The sequence below is a fragment of the Falco biarmicus genome, chromosome 8, assembly GCF_023638135.1.
Source record: "Falco biarmicus isolate bFalBia1 chromosome 8, bFalBia1.pri, whole genome shotgun sequence".
Taxonomy (NCBI): domain Eukaryota; kingdom Metazoa; phylum Chordata; class Aves; order Falconiformes; family Falconidae; genus Falco; species Falco biarmicus.
In genome coordinates this window covers 47,789,058-47,806,845 of record NC_079295.1, presented here as the reverse complement: position 1 = coordinate 47,806,845, position 17,788 = coordinate 47,789,058, and the positions used below count along the sequence as shown (strand labels likewise).

Genomic DNA, 17,788 nt, shown 5'->3' with positions numbered 1-17,788 from the left:
CTCTGCAAGTAGTTGGGCAGCTGTGGCCTCCAGTAGCCCCGGAGCAACAGCCCGCGGGGCCGCCCGGCGCTGGAGCCCGACCCGCTCTGCCCCGGCCGGGAGCCGACCCGCAGCCCCGGGGGAGCCAGCCTCGCAGGCCCGGGCAGCCTCGGCCGGGAGCCGACCCGCAGCCCCGGGGGAGCCAGCCTCACAGGCCCGGGGGACCCTTGGCCAGGAGCCGGCCCCTCGGCCCCGGGGGAGCCAGCCTCGCAGGCCCGGGGGACCCTTGGCCGGGAGCCGGCCCCACTGCCCCACTCAGCCCGGGCCGGGAGCCGTCCCGCCGGAGCCCTGGGGGATTCGGCCCCGCAGCCCCGCTCTGCCCCGGTCGGGAGCCGGCCCTGCAGCCCTGGGGGAGCCCCACGAGAGCCGGCCCCGGTGCCCGGCGCTCCTGCCTTGCCGGGCCCAAGGCGGGGACGCGCGGTGGGCGCTGCCCAGTGCGGAGCGGGCCGCCAGCATGGGGCAGGCGGGTGGCCGGGCCACGGCTGTGCCGTCCCCAGCCGCCGCAGCAGCACTGTGCCCTACGCCTGGTGAGTCCGTGCTGGGCCTGCCCGCAGGCCTGCCCGCCATCTGCACACCGGGCCGCACATGGCATCGCCGGCCGCCCACCTGTTGGCCCTGTGAGGGAGTCGGAGGTCTGTGGGCAGCAGGCCGCACTGGCCTTGCCTCATTCATCTATCGCTGTTGTAAGTGCTTTAAGAAATAATTTTAAAAGGCTCTAATTTTCTACGCTGTTCTTCCAGGACTGATAGGTGAAGCCAGTGTTTGCTGCACTTTATAAGTGAAAGCGTAATTTTTAGGACGCTACCTTTGTCTTTGGTTAACACTGAATTGTACGCATTAGGCCAAAGGTCCACAAACTACGGCCCGTGGGCTGGATACAGCCCCCCAGGGTCCTCAATCCGGCCCCCAGTATTTACAGACCCCCCCTGCCCCCCCCCGCCGGGGGTTGGGGGGGAACCAAGCAGCCGCAGATGACTGCCTGCCACTTCATCCGCGCGCCGGCCCCCTGGTTAAAAAGTTTGAGGACCCCTGCATAAGGCTGTTTGCTCATTTTGGTGGGGTGAGGTGCTACTTGTAGTAGATTCCAAAAATCAGTTTTGTGGCGCCTTCCACCCGTGGTTCTGACAGCTGTTCCAAGGAGCCATGCATGATAGGTACGGGAGGCATCGACCTCACGGTAATAATGCTCTGCTGGATGGGGATGGGGATAAGAAACAAGGTTTCAGCGAGGTTTTGTGGGCCACCCACCCCCTGGCAGCCCATGTAGTGGTGCGCTGGGGGCCCAGGTGGGCCCATGGCAGGGGACCCTTCTGCGGGTGGTTGTTGTGGGGCTGGGTGGCTGTGGAGGGGGCTGAGCCCTCCTGGGGGTGGTTGTTGTGGGGCTGGGTGGCCGTGGAGGAGGCCGAGCCCTCCTGGGGGTGGTTGTTGTGGGGCTGGGTGGCCGTGGAGGAGGCTGAGCCCTCCTGGGGGTGCGGCGTTCCTGGGGGCGGTGGGTGGGGAGTGCTGCCGTAGGGGAGAGTGGGCAGGGATGTGGGAAGAGCTGGTGTTATTGCCGTGGGGGGATGCGGTGGAGTGCGTGGGCTGGAGAGGAATGCCTCGGAGTGTTGCAGTAGGTAGGTGGGAAGGTGTGTGGGTTGACAAGGAACTTGGAGGGGGTGGGTGGTGCTGAGCAGGGTGCTGCTGAGGAAGGCAGCACGGTTGGGCTGGGCAGGACTGCTGTAGGGGAAGGCTGCGCGGTGAACAGCGATAGGTAAAACCTCACCGGGCTGCTCATCCGAGCTGAGCGCTTGTGACTTAGAACTTCACCGAGCGACAGTTGTGCGCTTAATGAAGCAGCACAGCAGCACTGCGTAGTAATGGTAAAACAGAAAGTAAAGGTGCCAGTTGCAATGAAAAATCAAGTAGCGTTCCTAAAATAAAAACATATTACGAATTGCAACTTTCCTTTTTTCCCTTTTATGTAGTAAAACCAGTGATGGTTTTGGTTGTCAGGTACACCTCAGTGCCATATACAGCTAGTGTGCAGTTATGCACAGTAACTGAAATAAAAACCTGAAGGAGAGATGTGTTTGTAATGCTTGCTTTGTGGCCCGTGCAGAAGCACTCTCATGTAAGCACGTGAAAAAAAAAAGACATCCCAATTGTACTGAGAGGGCGGTTGTGCGAGATGTCAAGTACCTGAGCAGCTTGAGCTGTATACATGAGCATATGCTTAATTTTTCTAGCTGATCAAACCCACAGGTGCGATTGTTCCTATGCTTAACATTGTGTAAGGCTCAGCCAAATCAGGACCAGAGTGCTCAGCTTTTGCCAGCTTTGAGCCTTGAAAGGTTTGAAAAAGCCGTGAGAGGGATTTTCATTGGGACATCTGTTTTCAGCCTCTTACAGCAATTTAAAAATGTTATCCAATACTATCATAACTTTCTTTATTAATTGAAAGGGATGGAGGTATACCAGCTGTAGCCCAAGCCAGCAGAGACTTGGGTGGCTAAGCAACAGAAAAGGCACCATATTGAGTGAGCCAAAATCCAGTCTCCAAGTCATTTATTTTAACCAGTGACAATACGTTTAGACTCTAGTGTTTCAATTTGATTGATGGTTTAATATCATATATAATTTTTTTAATGAAGGGAACCCATTTAAATATGTTAACATTTGCACTAGTAGTCTCCCATGTATGTAACTGCATTTAATCATTACTCTGATTGTTTTTGTGGTTGTATAATTTGTATCCACAAAATAACTATGTCAAAGCCATCTTAATGAAAAATACGGTTGCTTCTCTTTCGTATGTATTTCTTACTGCACGTGCGTAAAGCAGCAGCAGCCACAGTCGCAAGTATATGGCTAAATGTATAGCTATCACATGAGTGCTGTCAATTAAGAAATCAAAAAAATTAATGAGCTTAGTGTCTTTCCTAATTCTGCTTTGTTTAAAGCCTTGTTGTGATTCGTTGTCATGTGAATCGAGTAATTCAATTTTAAGACTTTTAATGTTAAAATACATCATCATTAGTGATGTATCTGAAGATTTCTCGCTCTTAATAACGGTGCTAAATCAAATTGGGAATCTCCTCTTAATCATCCAAGCTGTGCTATAGTTCACACAAACAGTTTCAGGGATGGAGAGAAGTTTAGTTCCGCGAAGTAACAAGTATTGTGCAGAATTCGTGTATGGAAACAAAAAGCGGCTCTTCGGCTTGTGGCACAAACTGCTGGAGGTGTCAGTGTTGGATGTGCACCCTCGGGCTAGGCAGCTGGTGTATGTATGCTTTTGTTTATCGGTTACTGGTTTATGTAGCCTTTAGGCCAGCACATGAAACAATCCTTCCTACAGGGTCAGCTGCTGGTCAGAAGCAAAGTAAGAAAAGACTTTGCCTTAAAACGCCTCAGCCATAATTTCAGTGCAGCTGGCACCTGCTACTGGTGCACAGCGGGAGGGTTAGAGGTCAAAGAGGCAGTTGTTCTAAACTCAGTGATGGCTTAAAGGGACTTGTAGATTAATCTGCTTTATTAACTTCTGTATATTAGATAACTATTGCAGTGAATGACAGTCCGTCTTTCTGAATAAGTCCCTTCACCTCTTTCTCTTTTAAATTGGCTTTTGAGTAATGAATATTAAATAGAATGCATTTCAGGGTAATTAAATGAAAACATTAGGATGATGTTGTTTTACAATCATATCTATAAGTTTCTTGTATATTTATCTTGCATTATTACTCTTCATTGCTTTTTGCTAGCAGAACAAAAAGCATAAATGTTTCAATTAAAGAAGAGGAGCTGGCTGTATTTCTCAATAACCTCGTGTCTTCTGTGCTGCATAAATATTTTCAAAAAGCAAATAAGTTTAAGGAGAAGTATAAAAATGTTTTATTCCTTGTTTACTCAGTGCAATGTAATACTTCACATTACTTGGAAATGTTCGATTTCTGCTGGCCGTGGTTCTTTTATATAAAACACTAAGAGGTGCTGGTTTGGGGAAGGGCAAAAATATTGCCATTCCGTAGAATCTAACTAGCGATATGAATAGCACCAATAATTTTGTAAAGCTCACATTATAATTCAAAATCCAGTTAGAAGTGATGCTTGCAGTCTGGAAAGAAAGCAATATCTTTACAAAATGGATAGGGAAAGGTAACAATCCATTCCATGATCTGCTACTGGTAGATTTGCCATGTGAGTGATGAAACTCACTCTCAGGAAACAAACACCCTCCCCTTCACCGTTTTTGGTTTTGTTGTGTTTTTTTTTTAAGTAATAATTCAAAATTCTAGGATAGCAGTGGCTTACAAGGATGCTTAATTGCTGTTGGATGTGATAGCAGTGGTCCGTCAAAGCTTGTAGTGGATGAGGTGACGCTTGCATAGAGATCCGCTGTTTGATGAGACAATTGCTGCGGCGTTCTGACCTAGCCAGTGCTCAGGCTGAGCAAAGGGACAGGTATGTGTCGAGTGAAAAGGGCCGGTTTGTTGCTGAAAACTTTGTAATGACTGGTGTGTGCTAAATACATGTCCCACTTAATCGTGGCAGATTTCTGATCTTAAGGACTCGATTTGAACCTCAGATCCCTGGGTTTTCCTAGGCTAATAAATAGGTGTTGGTTTTGTTTATGAGCCTGACAGAGATTTGTGTGCTCAGGGTGTCTTCTGAAATCACAAGACCCAGAAACTTTGTTTGTTGTTGTTTTTTTTTCCTTGGTGTTTTCTTGTTTGGGTTCTTTTTTACTGAAAGTTGAGATTTTTGTGTATTTACATGTCTCCAGGAGCTGGCACGATTTAAAAATAAAACAAAATTTGTTTTTAAAAAAATCCCAGTATCACAACAGATTGATGAGATTTGGGAACACTGTTGGTTTACCTTGGCTTAGCTTGGCATAGTTTAGGTTAGCTCATTTTAACTTGAGCAAATCCTCCCAATACTTTGCTGGGCCCATCAGAGACAAGACAGTTTAGCTACTGAAAGAGCACTACACACAAAGGACTACTGCACAACATGGGATTTGACCTTTCGGTATAATTGTGTTTCTGAATTCATGATTCGTTTCCCTTTAAAAAAAAAAAGGAGAAATTAAAAAAATTAAAAATGAAGTGTGTGCAACCATTCCTTAAAATCTTTTTAGCATGACAAGTAAAGTAATCTTCCATTGATACTTAAAAGTCCATCTGCAGAAATTCAGACAGAATGTTAGAGAGACGCAATATCTATTGAAATGTTGAGTGTCAAACTGCCAGGGTAATGTATTTAGTATGAAATATAATATTCAGTGCATTTTGTTTTGATGACTGCATGAAATAGCCTTGTGCTCTTATCCTTTGTTGTTGTTGTGAAAGATGATATTCACTAAGAAGTGTTGGTGACTATTCAGGACACAGTAGCAATATGCTTATTGCCATCTTTATCATCTGTCTTTTATGTTTATTTGCAATAGCTTTGGTTGCAGTTGAGTTCGTCAGGATAACAAAAATACTTTTAATTGTTCCACTGAAGAAATTAGAATCAATTTATGAAGAGTTTGAATGCAGAAGAGGCTTGGAATCTGTTAGGCAATCGGTAATTAATACTTGGATTAGGCTTTTTAAGTTCTGTGCTAGTACACTGCTCCGCTCCAGTAAAGCAGAGTGGGTCACTTTGCTTTATGGGGATCCCTGACTAGCGGTTAGAGCCAAGCTTCTGGGTTTGCTCTGCTCTGATTTCCTTCAAGGTGTGGTTCAAAAGTGCAGCCTGCCTCCCTGTCCCTGCTGATTATCTCCGTACCAGTGCTAAACTAAGGTAAATGTGGGTAAAATAATTACCTGGTTCTAATTTTCTCTGTACTACTGGTTGCTATTGCTGTGTGGGGGATGCCTCCGGGTGTGCTGCTGGCAGGCGTCCACACGGTTTGAGCCTATGCTTCAGGCTGCCTGCAAATCCAGCTGCCTTGTGGCAGGCAGCGTCAGGGCTCTTGTAAGAAGAGATCTGCAAATCTCACAGTGTTGCGGCAAGGCCAGGTGGATTATGTGGTAGATGCTTGGCTGGACTTGGCTGGAAGGTGGGTCCAAGCTTAAGCCCAGTTTCAGGACTGCTCCTTGGCATGTGGGGTTTGCGTCCCTGAGGGCTGCGCTGAGCACACTGCCACTCGCTGTCAGTGTGAGTCTAGTTCAGATTCAAGGATAAGCGTGCACTCGGTGTGAGATACCTTGAAGTTCCTTGGATGAAGGATTTAGAGCTGATGTCATCTGCTGCCTTTTCCTCCGTATGCAGCTTTTTACAATTCTGGAACATCTCTGTATATTAAGTTTGACATTAACCTCCAGTTGGGTTTAGATTAAATGATTTTATTTTTCTAGTTTTTCTGATCTTGCTTTCCCTCCCCATTTGACTACCATTTTGGAAGGCCTTCCTGTAATGGAGATTTCAGAAAACTAATGATCCAGCAGGCAAAGATCCCAATTATCCCAATTCCTATGCTGAAATCCTAGTGCAACAATGAAAACCCCCAGATGCTTTTGCGCATCAACTCCCAGCACTTAATACAAGGGCAAGCACCAGTGAATTTCTGAGGAGCTGGAGAAGGGTGATGGCTAACCTTTGAGGAATTTAAAGAAGATGCACACTGTAAGTCCTAGTTTCAATTAAGGGGAAGACTGAAAGATTTAGACATCGGACCATTTACATTCCTGAAGGTGGGCTCTTGCTGGAAGGCGGTGACATAGGTGAAACCGATGTTCTCCCCTCCCAAGAGGATTAGATAATGTGTAACCAGTCATTTGGCCAGAGATGCTCGCAGTAGACACCGACTCCATCCTGAGTCACCTCTCAGGTGAGAATGCTGGTGGTGCAAGAAAGGGAGAGGCTCTCACCACGTGGACTGCAAACAGTGCTTGAGAATCTTCTTCTGAGATAAGACTAACTGGCTTGACAAAGACCTGAACCTAGTTGCTTCTTCATATCCTGCTAAAAGCAGAGGGGAATCTGTATTAATTTTTTATAAGGTTTTCAAAGAGCTCAGCCTTCCCCTACACCGCACCAACCTGCAGTTTGTGTTACAAATTATGGCAGGTTGTGCATTCCTGAAATCCCAGTTAATCACAGTTCTGTCATCTTTCAGAACAGCTGTAACACTGTGTAGTTACAGCCACTTGTTTAGAAATGGCTGAATCTTAAGTAAACAGCTTAGGTTAATTTAAAATGACACTCTGGTGTCTGTAACTGAAAATCTCTGAATGCTACCAGCTAAAAAATGCAGATTAAGGGTTGATGTCACAATCTTAAATTATTCCAGCCTGAGGTGGAATAATTTGCTGTCTATCAGGGAGCACAGATGGATAGGCAAAAAGAAGCTGTGCAGCTACACGAGTTTGTAAACATCTGTCAGCTACACCAGATATCCAAATACAAAATCTAGCACTTCAGGCAGCGTATGAGTATGTGACATTCAACAGAGGGTTTACATGAAATTCAGCACAGACAGAAGCAAGTCAGCACACCCTGGAAGGTAATAATTAATGAAATGTATCCCCTCCTCCCTGCAGAAAGAGGAGGTATTTCATTCATCAGACATGTTCAGTGTTGCTGCCGTTAACTGTTCTGCTTCCAGTATTTTAATTGTAGCAAACCCTTAGACTAGGCAAAACAGCTCCATCCCGTGAGGCTTACTGCTTTGCTATAGGTGAGTCTGTAGCAGCCAGCTGGCATCTCTTCTCCAACCCTGATGGATGCCAGCTCACCCAGGAGCATGGTCCCCCTTAGGACAGATGGACCCAGTCCTGCTAGGCAAGACTGGACCCAGGTAGCACAGTCCTTAGCGTTAAAAACATTCAAGTGCAACTGTAATTTGAAAAGAACATGTTCTGTCATGTTAGAATACATCCTCAAATTAGAGGGAAGTTACTAAAATTACAGTTGGAAAACATCTAGCGTAGGGCAGGATCCTGCACTGTGAACAGCTCATGTGCAGGATGGAGCTGCTGCCCATGTTCCAGCTGCATTGCGATTACTCCCCGGCATAGCACAGACATCTGCTTTGTGGTCCTGTCGACTGCTCGAAAGGCAGTTCACTATGGCTAAAGGTAGGAGATGATGGAAGCAAGCCTTAGCTTTGAAAAGTCCGCTTTGGGCTACTGGTCTATGTTACTGCGCTATTAACATCCAACAGTTTATTTTAACAGTGAAAAAGTAGAAGGCAGCAGTGGGTCTGGTGCAGTAAATCTAATGGGCACGTTGCAGGTGCTTGTCGTTAGCATTAAGCTGGCATCCTGAATGTGTCCTTTTGAGTACGTGCTCATGTTTCATTTTCAGATACAACATCAGGTTTGACATAAGTTAGTGCAATCTTATCTTACGATTATTTCTTCTGGCTTATGATTTGGACCTGCTTCAAGTGAATCTCCCATAGTCAGTCCTTTGCAGTTCTAAAGACACATCCGGGGAAGTGCCACAGTCCACGCTTCCTGTATCCATTCTTTTTTCACATCTGTAGCCATCCCGTTTCCATCCCTTCTGAACACTGGGAGAATAGACTCTCCCAGCAGGACATCACATATAACTGATAGGAATACCCAGTGAAAGATACACTTAAATCATATTCCAGTCCATCAGCGGCAGGCATATCATATACTAGTTCATGGTATGCGGTGTGTCACCCAGATGCCTTGTCCTGACACCAGGATTGGGGTGGGGGTTCAGCCATTTATACCTTATTTTTTCATAAAAGGAAACAAAAAGGCCAGGCCCAACTGAACTGCTCCAAATGGAGATACAGGATTGGGTCCCTCACAATTTTAAGCTTCAGCTGTTGAATCATGAAATCCTAGTTATTAATGTTCGTTTATATAGCGGAAGTACATATAAATAGGGTGGGATGCTGTGTTCTGTGAGCAGAAATCTGGAGGAATCTGGCCGATACAGGCTAGAGGAAGGCTTGGTCCGAGGGTATCTGAGAAGGCTGGGGGCAGAAGGGCTGTGGGCAAGAGCTCTGTGGTCGCATTAGCCCAGTTCCATGGGCTGTGTTTTCTGTCTGATGCCCTCTCCCCTCTTCCCTGCCCTCCTTCCTTCCACAGCTCCCCCCCACCCCACCCCATAACTGGAATGAAAATGAGCAGCGGGATGGGAGCGAGCTGAGCGGGTGTCCAGGAGGAAAGCGGCTGTAATGGAGCTCAGCCCCTGCACCGGCTGTCCGTGCTCCGCTGCTCCGTGGCCGTCTGCTTAAAGCTCTGCGTTGGTCTGATGTAATTTTGTAATGCAGGGGGGACAAGGTGCATGATTCTTACCTCTTGCACTTTGCAAATGTCAACTGATGTGCTCTTTCTGGCAGTTACATGTTTGTAGTTCAGGAATAATGGGCTGATTCTCATTTCCATAATAAATGAAGGCTTTAGTTTTCTTATTTCATCTGGAAATTTTAGCTTTGACCATGGAACATGTCAGTGCGAAAGTTAAGCTTTCTAGTAAAATAAATATTTTAAAACAACAGATAAAAATTTAAGACATTTAATAATCTTGGAGCATTTGAGTCTTCCTCATAGTATTAGTAAATGATGATCCATTTATTGATATAGGAAGAATTGATGATGAAAGAACTGAGAATTCCAAAGGACGTTTAAATTAGTAATCACAGCTCCTAAATTAAGAGCAGGCTGTCTGAAGCTAGAGCTGTAAAAACCTACCAAATTTCCTATGCTAAAAAATGACAAAAATCCGCACCTTTTTGGATCTGAATGGAAAAAAGGAGTGTTGCTGCCAGCCAAGTGCTGGGTTAAAGGCTGTGCATGTTATTGAGCATTCTGAATCCTTTATAAAGGAATACATACTATGGTGCTGTCTCTGGCATTAATATAATGTTCTTTATGTTAAAATGTGGTTAACTGCAGCAGAACGAAGTATTTATCCCAACATGGGAGAGAGAAATAAGCTACAGGACCTGCAATGGTGCAGGCGCTCTCCTGATGACATGGAGCAGCAAAAAGAGCCTTTCTAATGGCAAGGCAGCTTCTTTTCCAGCTTCCTTTAGAAAAAGTTTTCATAATGAGCATTGTCTTGACCAACATTGTCCTTCTCCACCCAAGAAAGAAAGAGGCTCTGAAGGAAGAGAAGCTTTGAAGAATTAATTTATTGGAAGTACAGTTCTTTATTCTTGCCTGTTCTGTCAATAGTTGCTTTTGTAAAGGACAAATGTGTCAGGAGAAACATTATTGAACCAGATAAAGTGATGCCTTATGTTTAAGGTAAGAACAGAGGCAAGGTTGCTGTTTTGAACTAAGTAGAAAATAGATGATCTGTTCCCCCTCCCTTTTTAAAGGCTCTTCACCCCCCCCACCCCCCAAGCCCTTGCTTTCTGCCAGAGTCAGCGTGAGGGCTTGCGGCTGCCCCAGCTGCTGCAGTGCCCCTGCGCTGCCGTGGCACTGGGCAGGAGCTGAGAAGCCATTTCCCTGAAGCAAAATGTTCCCCTTTATACCAGTGGGGTATTTTCCACCTAGAAAGCAAAAAATCCATATGTTTGATCAATACTGTGTCTGTCCTCTAGGCTTTATTTTGCCATTGAGTTGCCCTGTGATGTCGGATTAGGTGCCGACACCTCTGGCTAGGCTGGAGCAAGGAGGGTGTCCCCTACCATGGGTTTCCCTCTGACACCTGCACGCTGGATACGTGCAAGTCCGCCTGAACCCCACCAACTGCACCTGCTGGCCCAGTAAGAGGGACTGCAGGTCTCTAGCAAGGGCATGACCAAGGTCGGGTGACGGCTGGAAGGAGCTGAGGAAGGTGAAGGGTGCCCCAGGCTCAGGCGATGCACACAGACCTGGCTCCTCAGTCCGCCCCTCCGTCACATGTGGTGGCAGCACTGGTGTACCTCAGTGGCACACTGTGAAGCTAACGTGTGCAAAGCGCTCACAGTTCTCAAAAGCAGTGAACTGAGAATGCGGATGGTGGTGCTGCTGTTGGCTGCTGGGTGCTGGCGCCCGCACTGGGCTGCGGGGGGTGGCTGGGGGCAAGCAGGGTCATGCTGGGGCAGCGGTGCTGCCCATCACTGCCTTCAGCTCCGCGTTTGTGGGTGCTGCCGGGCAGGATCTCGTCATCCTCATCATTTCTCGTCAATGAAAGCTGCGGTTATCATTTCTGTACATGTGGCCATCATAAATATAAATATATGTAAATGCCTGTGAGCAAAGGAAGTGTGAAGGAGGCGGTGCGTTGTTTCAGAGCCTCTTTCAGAAGCTGAAAGAGTTGCGGTTCCTTCATGACCCTGAGCAATTTGGGAGAGCAACAAAAAATGGCCGTACGTGTGGAGCTGCGTGTCAGGTATCTAGAAATTCTTCCCTGCAGGGGTCGACCTGTTTCTCCTGGTTACAGCAGAGTCACATCTCCGATCAGGTGAGGTCAGAAGGAGGAAGCTGCAGGTGTCACTTGTCACTGCAGGAAGCAGCTGTTCTGTATTTTGTGCAAATAGTAGAGAGGGGGGAGATGGAGAATTGATGCAATTAAAGGAAAGCTGGATACCTCTGCCCAAGAAAGAGTTAAAAGTCTGGTACATCACCAGCCAACTGAGGCAAAGCCTCATTATAAAGTAGCGTGAGCCTTGTCTAGAGCAGCTCGGTTGCCTTGCAGGCTGCCTCCCTCAGACAGCGGTCCTCTGCGGCAGGGGGGTCTCCCAGCACTTGTTTGTGGGCGCAGTCTCTCTTGGTGTGTGTCAGCAGCACTGTAAAACAGAGAAGGATCTGGAATGCAAACAGCTGGCTGTAGGCTCATGCAGAAGTAGCACAGGGAACCCAAAGCTATGAGTAAAGCAAAGCAGCAGCAATAGTTGTGAGAGAGAAACATGGAAAACAGGAAAAGGAAGTTTAAGGCTGTTGTCATGGATTTTAGCGCCCTTCATCTTGGTGGAATTATGCTCGATAATTGCTGATTGTCTTCTGCCTATGCCGTCATGCACTCCTGACAGCCTCCAGCAGAGGTCTGGATTGATAGGTTTGCCTCGATTTTATTCATGCAGCGCTTAATGCCAAGCTGTACACCTTGATTTTTTTTTTATTTTATTTTTCTTTAATCTTTGCAAGAAGCGGTGTGTCTAAGACACCTGCAGAGACAACACGAGAGGATTCCAAATTGTCCACCTCTGCAAGTAATAAGCTTACATGACTTCATGAGGAGCATTAATCACTGTTCCGGAGAACTCACAGGCGGTGTGGAGCCTTGCTGGTACCCGCACAGTGGTGCCACCAGTCCCAGCAGTTCCTTTAAACAGTGGCAACATGGTGTGAAAGCTTCAGTGCTCAGCACTGCTGTGACTGTCTGGTTTGGCTGAAAGGAATGGGATGACCCGTGTAGAAAACAGACAGACACGTGTCCAGGTACAAGATGGAGCTGATTCTTGAATGCAGTGTTGTTCCCTATGCGGCTAATGGTTTCGGAAAGGGTTTGTTTTCATTAGCCCTTAGAGTCAGAAGTGGAATTTAAAATGTTTTGCAGTAGGATCTGGTCAGAGGGAAAGCTCGGCAGCGGGAGGGAGGCTTTCCCTCTTCCCTGTCCTAGCTGGCCAGTATCAAAACACACAATGAATAGTTCCTGTGGTGCAGGTTACGTTGTATTGGCTTGTTATTATGAATTCATCCATGGTATTCCTCGCTTATTTCAGTACTGTCTGTATGACTTGTGCACAGAGACAAAAAAGCGTTTCCCAGGTGAATTTTGGACATTTTGGTGATCTTACACATTTAGGCCAAAACCTTTCCTAAAATAGTTGCTTTGCAATTCAGTAGCAGTTCTGGGCTAGAGACCTTAAAGACATCCTGGTGAGTTGTTCTATACAGCTGGAGTTTGAAGAGGCAGCACTTTCCCTCTGGGAGGGCTGTGAACTTGCCTCTGAGCATGCCCTTGTTAGATTAAGCGCCCCATTGAGAGTCTCTCTACATGCATAGCACTTTTTTTGAAGAAATACGGGTATGTCAGTCGTGGTGCTCAGACTAAATCAAAGCTTGAGTGAGTTTGTTTTATTACTTTAAAAAATGCTTCTGTTTTAACAGCTGACTTTGTTACAAGCTACAGAGATGAAAACCTAGCGATGAATGAATTACAGTAAGTTATAATTATTCTTCGTGTTTGGAAAACAAGCCCCTATTAGTGCTTATGCAGAGGTTTTGAATTGTTTGCATCGGTTCCAACGCAGTGTAGAACTGGTTTTGTCCTACAAGTAATGAAAAATAGTTTGCCTGCTATATATACTGTGAAGTCAGGTGACGAATCGGCCTTTCCCACGCCAGACCCTATGTTCCTCACCTGAAAGCTCAAATGATTTGTGGGTATCTCTGTTCCAGGAGATTTGTAGTGCTAGGATTCATCTTTTTCATTTAGTGAAACATGCTGTTTGACTTAGCCTTGGTCAGTTATTACAGGCTAGTTTGCAGTGTGGCAGCTCTCTGGAGACCCTGCTCATAGCTACTCATTGGCCTAGAAGAAAGGATTTAATGATTTTCTACTTCCTCTATGTTTGGTTTTAGGGTGTAGATATTTTATAAATGCGAGTCAAGCTATTTACGGGTGACATTTTACAAATTTTCACTCTGTTTAATCTCTGAGTAATGTTTTTAGGTTCATATATGTTGAGGCCTTTGGCATTTTGGACTAACATATCTGAAGGATATCGCAGAGCGTTTTGTCTTTAAATGGATTCTATAGTTGTTTTGTAATTTCTTTTTACAAAAATTGTGCCAATCCCTAAAATAAGCCCTGCCCTTCCTTGCTGCACACACCAGAGGTATAGAAGCGCAGCAAGACCAGAAGAGGCCTCAGAGGGAGAATGCTCCATGTGGCATTAGCTGAAGGCTCTGGTTACGTGCCAGCCAACGAGCAAAGTGAATTATGTGGCTTCTGTTTGGGTGCCAATAGAACTTAATTGTATGAGTTGATAGATCTCAGTGCTTTATAAAGTTGATGAAGTGGCTTTATCCCTGCTGCAGAGCTCCATAAAGAAAGTCGCAGAACTAAAACGTCTAAAATCGGAGGCTGGATTTGTAACTGCAGTGGAAATGGTGTAGGTTTCTAGATCCCTTACTGTAATCCTGATGGCCTTCATTGAAATGGGGAGCGGCCCTTTCGAACACCTTGCAGCATCATGCACAAAGAAGGCTGGATATAAGAAAATCAGAATCTTGAAGAGCAGCTAGGGGTTAGTCTGAAACTAACGTAGATTACTGGTCATACAGGTTTTGCTCTCTTAGAAGTAATGTGACAGTGGGGCAGATCCCCATGGTAAAGTCAAAACCTGTACCTTAAATTAATACAGCTCTGTATCTCTATTCATATTTGTTTAACTTCAGCTTTTTCTTTAGAACTGAGCTTTGACGTTAATTTTTTTTAACTTTCTTCACCTGGTAGTTTTGGTTATGGAAATACTGTTTGGAAGAATGACTTTTGTAATACCACGCTCATATATGAAATCTCAGTGATTTCGGCATGGTTCGTAAAGATTTCCTTAATTTTTGCTTTTCACCACATCACACTGTATAACAGTATCCATATTCATGTAAACTGATTTTTCTTTCAGATGATGTCAATCCTAATGAACACCATCATTTTTGAAGACTGCAGAAACCAATGGTCTGTGTCAAGACCGCTGCTTGGGCTTATACTTCTCAATGAGAAAGTGAGTATTTAAGAGATGCCACCAGATTCACTCTTCACATGCCCTAACAGCTGAAATATTTATTTCATGTAGACCAAAGCTGCCTGTTGCCCTTCAGATCCCCAGTTCCCTGGGACCTTGCTCCATTACACTTACATTAGGAGTGGAGAGTAGGGTTCTGCTTGTGTCCTGTATAAATATTTTGCAGGTCAGTTCACAGAGGCTGCGTGGCTTCATTTGGATGAAAATTCCTCTCAAACCTTCACCCCAACTTTTACACCCAACCTTAGATCGTGCAGTTTTTCTCATAAACACTATGTCTTCACTTGTCCAGAATTAAGCAGGACTAGAAGTTGTGTAAGCTCATCTGGCTTTTAGATAGAAATATGAAACAAGAGCACTGTGGAAATCACATCAGAAAAATTGCTTCCTAGAAAAATAGTTAACCAATTTCTTTTTCTGAAAGGTTTCACAGGAACAACTAGCTTTGGGGGTATTATCTGTGTGCTTACACTTAAGTACTCGCATTGATTGCAATTTGAATTGTGTGCATCTGTGGCAGATTCTGTAAACCAGGAAATACTCTGCAATTTGCCCTTTGAATAAAATCTGAAACTATGAATTTGGATATACCCATCATGTTTCCCTGGTGACTTAATAGAGATGATATTGTGTGAAATGGAAACCAGCAGAGTAAATGAATGCGAGTTGATCTAAATGTGTGCATTTTTTGTACGGCAAGGCATTGTTTCTGAAGATATTGACCTGTTGTGTGCGCCATCCTTCAGAGCCAGCTCTAACTTTATTCTGAATTGCTTTATCTCTTGGGCAGTCACAAGCCTCAGTGTATTACTGCTTTGGAGAATGAATTGTCTATACAATAAGAGGGTGCTGGAAAAAAATAAGACACTAAGATTAGCAGCAACCGCATACATTAAAATTCAAACTGAAATCCCAGTTATGGAAGGAAACTAATAGAAGAAGAAAATATATCAAGAAGAGAAGCGCTGTCTCATCATTCACCTGTGCTGAAGGATCCAATTTTAGCCATATCCAACAGCACTGTCATTCATCTTCTTGGTGTGTTATTGTGATTTAAATCCAAGCTCTATAAGAGAGAGCAGTTCTTTTAAAATGATTGAGAGGGAATAAGGGCAAATTCAGTGTTTAGGAAAACTTTATGACATCACAATATTATACTTTACAGATGGAAGCAATATTTCCTACTTTGGAAGGAAAACTAATCATTTTCTATCTGCTCTGAGTCACTGCATCATTATAAAAGTGGGAAATAAGTAGTTTTGTGCATTCCCAATCTTGTTCAAGACGACACTTTTGTTTATATAATGCTTCTGATTTATAGCGTTTAAGTATTAGCCTGACTACATATTAATTATGTGGTTTTGATGCTTCAGCATAAGAAGAAATTAAATATTTCACTTGAAGATAAAACCATGGAGCTGTAAATCATAAAGAATAAATTTGTGACTGGCAGAATATTCTTTTTACTGAAATTAGACTAGTTCTAATGATTATATGTTTTGCTTGGCAGACATGGATACGTACAAGCACCTTTACTTACGAACAAGTCTTATATTTCTTTTGGAAGGGTGGAGAACAGGAAATAGAATTTACAATATTTGTATTGCCCTTTTTGCATCAAGGTTATTTATTTCATGTTCAGAAAAAGTAGGACATGGACTTATATATGGTTGTAAAAGTCATCTTTTCTTGGCTCATCTTGGTGCACTGCTGGTTTATTTATTGGAAATGGGTTCCTTTATTTCAGGTAGAGTCTCTGTCTCTACAGTTCCTGAGATAGCAAGCACACATTTCCCATGTTTTATTGCTTGTTCTCTTCTTTTGTTTTAATGAGATCTTCTTTGCCTATAATTCATCTCAAAGGGAAGGCATCAGGTTTACCTGGGGACTCAGAAAAATTGGGATTTCTAGATGCTTGCACCAATAGGAATAATTATGCCAAAATCAGAATCGTACTCAGAGCCCACCCTACAACAGTGCTAAATCTTTTGAGACAGCATCAGCTTAGGGTGAAGTGGGGCGATTGCACATGGTTCCTGACACTCTTTTCCATACTGAAGTGCAGCAGCAAGTTTAATTTAAATCCTAGGGGCAAGAGGCTGGCAGAAAAATCTCTCTGCATCCCGATCATGTAGCACCCATGTCTCCTTCTTGCTGTTGTCCTTCGACCGAAGAACACGGGCATTTGAGCATGCAGGGAAGCCCAGAAACCCCAGGGCTCAGAACAGCTCCTCAGTGTCAAAACAGCGATGCTGTGGGATGCTGCGCTCATTAACGTAGGCAGTGTTACTCCTTGCTCTTGCCTGCGGTGCTGTTAATACTTCCCATTGTGGGGCTGACTGAAGTTGCTCTTGGAATGCCTCTTTTCTAAAAACAACTTGTGGATGCCGGACACTGTCCGGGGTTGTGGCCTTCTCTACACTGAGCGCTGCATTTGTCACCTTGAGACAGGGCTTCTGGGAACATGCATGTTGCTGACAGATACTTCATCTTTTACAGCAGCTCTCAGGTGATTTTCAGTTTTGAGTTCCTAAGTAGTTTGGGACCCAGCTATTTGATCAGCTGCTGCCTTCATTTCCAGCACTGCTGCAGTGGTCAGCAAAGATGCCTAATACAGGATGTTTCTGGTTTGAGAGGAACTGGATTGAGGGCAAGTAATTTGCCAAGTAGACATTAAAGCAAACGCTTCCTATAATCCTGTTGAGTTGTCAGGGCTTAGTGTTAGTGTTAAGGTTTTACTATGTTTTCTTCTGTTAATCTGTATTTTTTCATGTGTACAGAAGAAACATAATTTTAATGGAAAAGATGAGTGTTTGATTTGAGATTTGTTTAAGGTTTAAACAGGTTTAAAGCTGTCAGAGGTTTCAAAAAAAATTGGCAAACAAATTCCACACCTTAGTGATTTCTGACACTGTGTGACACCCTGCAAGTTACATTACCTTCAGAAGTCCCCCAAACATTGCATACTCAAAACTTACTTTCAGCCTGTCTTTAACAAGTTACCTTGTTGCACACCTGAGATTTGGGGAGTACCAACAATATTCCTCTTAACTGCAATGTCAAGACTTCTCAGAAACTTTGCCATGTACTTGGGCATAGGTTCATCAGAATGGT

General features: G+C 44.7%; 1 protein-coding gene across 1 annotated transcript in view; it reads left to right on the top strand.

Moving 5' to 3' along the window:
* RANBP17 (RAN binding protein 17) overlaps nucleotides 1-17,788 on the top strand; it is a 160,911-nt gene that overhangs the window by 138,643 nt on the left and 4,480 nt on the right. The window contains exon 26 of the mRNA XM_056348727.1: nucleotides 14,555-14,653. Within this exon, the coding sequence (XP_056204702.1) occupies nucleotides 14,555-14,653 (99 nt within the window). The remainder of the gene's footprint in view (nucleotides 1-14,554; nucleotides 14,654-17,788) is intronic.